Source organism: Daktulosphaira vitifoliae, unplaced genomic scaffold (assembly GCF_025091365.1).
Source record: "Daktulosphaira vitifoliae isolate Bord-2020 unplaced genomic scaffold, ASM2509136v1 Scaffold_1, whole genome shotgun sequence".
In the NCBI taxonomy this organism is placed as follows: Eukaryota; Metazoa; Arthropoda; class Insecta; order Hemiptera; family Phylloxeridae; genus Daktulosphaira; species Daktulosphaira vitifoliae.
In genome coordinates, this window is record NW_026099572.1 from 48287942 (window position 1) to 48292463 (window position 4522).

At 27.2% G+C, this 4522-nt stretch overlaps 1 protein-coding gene across 3 annotated transcripts in view; it reads right to left on the reverse strand.

The window, feature by feature from the left end:
- Positions 1 to 4522, reverse strand: part of LOC126900283 (uncharacterized) — an 8896-nt gene that overhangs the window by 2307 nt on the left and 2067 nt on the right. The window contains exons 1-2 of one of the 3 annotated variants that reach the window (XM_050675909.1): positions 1744 to 1944; positions 1319 to 1493 (exon numbers count right to left, since the gene is read on the reverse strand). In XM_050675909.1, the coding sequence (XP_050531866.1) occupies positions 1319 to 1367 (49 nt within the window). In that variant the 5' untranslated portion in view covers positions 1368 to 1493; positions 1744 to 1944. Of the gene's footprint in view, positions 1 to 1318; positions 1494 to 1644; positions 1945 to 4522 lie in introns of those variants that run through there. The other 2 variants (XM_050675902.1, XM_050675892.1) reach the window with 2 other exon arrangements.

Consider the following 4522-nt stretch of genomic DNA (forward strand, 5'->3'; position numbering starts at 1 on the left):
TATTGATTTTCTGTATAATTTATTTTAATATATTATATTTTTTTTTTCATAATATGAATGTGTAACTATTTAAAATACATAAATAATATCAACTTGTAATATTGAATGTTATATGAAAACGTGTGTTTTTGGCGTATTGTCACAGATTAGTAGATGATAAATCTCCCCAATACTTTTTGTTCTAAGAGCTATCTTCACCTCTATATGAAATTTAGAAAATTACAATGACGAGTTAACTTAAAAATCTCGTTATATTTACCACAACGCGATCACATTTTTAAAAAGGTCAAAAATAAAAAAAAACACAGCACAGTGGGGTCGCAGCACAGTGATGATGTAGCATAGATAGGTCCAGTTAGATGATATATGACAGTGATTAAAATAAATATCATAAAAATCGATAGATAGTGTTAAATTTTAAAAATTGGTTTATATAAATAATATTTCTTCTAAAAAACTATATTGATCCATACATTTTTCAAAAAGTTATATAAATATAATGTTAAAAATTTTAAATATAAAATCGAGAATTTTTACACAAAAATAGCATTTGATAGATACTATAACCATGAAGACAAAATAAAGTCCGAAATTCAACATAATAAAGTATATTACATTAGCTTAAATTTAAAATATAAAAGTGTCAGAGTTTCCGGAACACTTTAAACAGTTAAGTAAGAAAAGTTAATTTTTTCTGAAAAAGTTGTTATTTTGTTGTCACAAAAATATAATAACTAAATACTTAGAGTCTCTATAAAAAAAAAAATTATATTGATTTGGTCATTTTTAAAAAAGTTATGACAATTTTAAGTAAAAAAAATTGATAAAATGTCGAAAATTAGCAATTTTTAAATTTGTAATTTTATAAAAATAATTTACTAAAAATAACCCCCCTTCAAACAAAAAATTGTAATTGTGTCACGAATAAACACCATAATTAAATTTGAAACATAACCTCTAGAATCAGGTATGTTGTAAGTCTTGTATGCGTTCACGATAGAACTTATTTATATATTTTAAATTATACTAAAAATAAAACAAATTTTATGAAAATTATAAATATTATAATAAAATTGTGATGCTTGTAATAAAATAAGCATAAATAATGATTTCATTTATTAATATGATTTAAACAATGAACAATGTAAGAGCAAACTTTTCTTTATTTAATTTTTTCAAATCTAAATGTTGTTGTACCTACTTTCTTGAACTATATAGTGAAAAAATATGCCAATACATTAAATTTAAAGCAATTAATTTAATAGTATTTATTGAAAATAAAATTGATATTTATAATTATAATAAGAGTTTTGCTTACTGTTTTTGACTTCATCCGTGAATAATTTGTCGATATCACTATCCTCCATACCATGTAGCCATTTAAAACTGTTAAATAGTCTTGTAAAACTCTTATAGGTTAAACGTCTATTTGTTTTATTTGTATTAAAATACTTTATTAATGAATCCTTGCTTTCGGCATTTAATTCTCCGCTCTAAAATTAATTATATGGATTAATAATAATACCTTTATAAATTTGAACTTTTAAATTTTTAGAAATAACTATAAATACTGTGTCATAACCCTTCTGTGTTAGGCACAGTAGGGTTGTGGCACAGTACTGACATTGTATTGACACGACTTACGTCGCAAAAATGTGGTCGACACTGGTTTTGAGGGTAGAGACCCGTGGGCCGTTTATTAAATGAGCGACAACAGATTATTTTAACAAAAATAAAACAAACCGAAAAGATAAACACAGTAATAATAATCTTCGCATAATATCGCGGCACTTTCGCTGGCGTCGACGACGCGATGTTCGGCGTAATCCTTGGACGGCAAAATGGTTAGCAGCGTTGTAGGCGACGGTGCGCGGGTGCGGTTCGGCTGTCGACGTTGTCGCTTTCACAACGGGAGGAAGACTCTCGCACCATTTGCGGCGGGTCGTCGTCGGCCNCAGTGATGGTATGAAAGTATCGGCAATATTCACGCAGATAGAAACAAAATTTCCCGTTTTTACTCAAAATTTCCTTGCAGTGCTGACATCTAGTGGAATATGACTGTAATATAAAATCACAGTATATAAAATTATAAAATGTATTTATAAATATTTTGAATCTTATTAGCTTTGTATTAATTTATGAAGCTTGTGAAAATATTCATGCTGACCATCCCTGATGTATTTTTACTAGCTTTTACTAGCTGTACAATAATACTCTTAAATTAATCGCAAATGGAGTACATAAAATTATTTAATAAACAAACAACAAATATGTAAACAACTCGTTTATTTATAAATCACAACTTTTTTTAAAGGTATCATTAAAAACCACTTATATAAAAATATAAATAAAAAACATCTTAATAATGAACATTGTTCATAAATCAAAATTTATAATCTTTTATTTCAAGCCATTCTTTTCTAAATAATTTAATGTGAACTCTTTTTTTTTCTTCCTTTGATAGTTCGTTCCTTAATGCTCTCTTTTTTTTTGGAGTTGATGGTCCACAATCATTATCGGAATCCATGGTAATTTATCAATGGTAACTTATTTTTTTTGATATTAAGAAAGAAAAAAAATTTAACGAATCAATAAAACTTAACAAGTCAACAAAAAAGTTAATATTTTTACCTATCAAAATAAATTTGTATCTAAAATCTTATCTAGTTTCCAAGTTAAAATGATAACATTGTCGTTATTGTGGCGACCCGTCCGCTCTATGTGATAATACTACACACGATCTCATCTACCTTGTTAATACACGTTTTTATGTTAAGATCTTTATTTTATAATTATATATTTTGTACAGAATAATACGCTCCATAGTGCAATAAACCATTTATATACGTTTGTAATAATCGTTGTTCATTATTTCTTTTCTTTTCTTTATTGGAGTGTAATACACACACCTCCAAATTATTAATTTAATCTGTTATCATTATTACAAATTTCATTATAATATTTGTACCTAACTACAGATTACAGTAAAATAATAGTGAAGTTACCAACCACTTATAATATGTACCAACCATAAATATATATATATAGAATCTATAAAATGTATGAGTTAAGTTACATGAAAAATCGAAATAACCAAAATATAATTTTATAAAATAATAAAAAAAATACAATTTTAGGAATACAAAATTTCCCGTTTTAAGGATCATTTTTGCTTTAGATTCCCTGCATTCCCGTTTAGGAAAATTTCACCAAAATTTCCCTGCGTTCCGGGAAATTCCCTTCAATATACCATCACTGACGGGAGGAAGACTCTCGCACCATTTGCGGCGGGTCGTCGTCGGCCGTGCGGCATTTGCTGGACTTTGCACCGTAGCGTATAACACGCGGTGTTGGTCAGTCAAATACTCATAGTAGGGCGACGGCTGATAAAGGTGGCACGAGTCGCGGGGCATCGTGTATAACGAAGCGACGCGGGCCGTGTCAGNGCATCGTGTATAACGAAGCGACGCGGGCCTTGTCGGTATAATTGTATAAAAATATTTCGATACAAATTTGTTGATAATATTTAATTTTTAAAAGGAATTATTGTTAGAAAACAAATAAATTCTATTTCCTTAATTAAATCTTGAGAACAATTTTATGATTTATAAGTATAATTCATGAATAAATTCTTATTATAGTAATTAATTTTAGAAATTGATAATTAATAATTTAGTATTGTAATTTTTCCGGAGAAAGTATATAAAAAATTAGAAATTACAGTTCAATTATTCTAACACTATTTAGTTAATTATTACTTCAGTAATGAAATTAAAATTGTTATTTATCATAAACTATGGGAACTACAATTTTTTTTGGACATTTTTATTATCTTTTAATATACATATTGAAAGGACAACACGATAAACTATAATGGTACAGTTTAGATGAAATATTGTAAATGTACTATTATTGTATTATTACTCGTATTATTGTATAATATGCGGCAACATCGTGTGGGATTTTTGCATTCGCATTATGTGGTGGCGGCGCTGGAAAAATGTCATGCCTAACAAAGTGATAAGAAGATAAAATAATTGGTTGGTTATGTTTTAAAAAAGAAATGAAATACGTAATGATATCTATGTATTAAAAAATGAACACTTTTGTTTTTCGTTTTCTCTCTAAATAAAAACTAACAAGTAACAATAAGATTTTTCATGATGAATTAAATGGAAATATCAACAAACTATGTTTGAGAGAACAGCGAATAAATACGCACGAATATCATCTATATTTGAACTCCTACATCAATGAACAATGCATNTCTATATTTGAACTCCTACATCAATGAACAATGCATCACCAGTACAACTGAAATTAAGGTTAGAAATATAACTACCACTAATCGTAAACATTCTAAATAGTATATAGAAATGAATATGTTTATTTTTGTATATATTGATATTTATATAAAATTTTAAATTGTTGTTTAATACAGAAACGAATAAATACTTCTAATGTTAACGAATTGTAATCAAAACTAATTTTTAATTTGTAAAATAAATTAAATACCATTTCA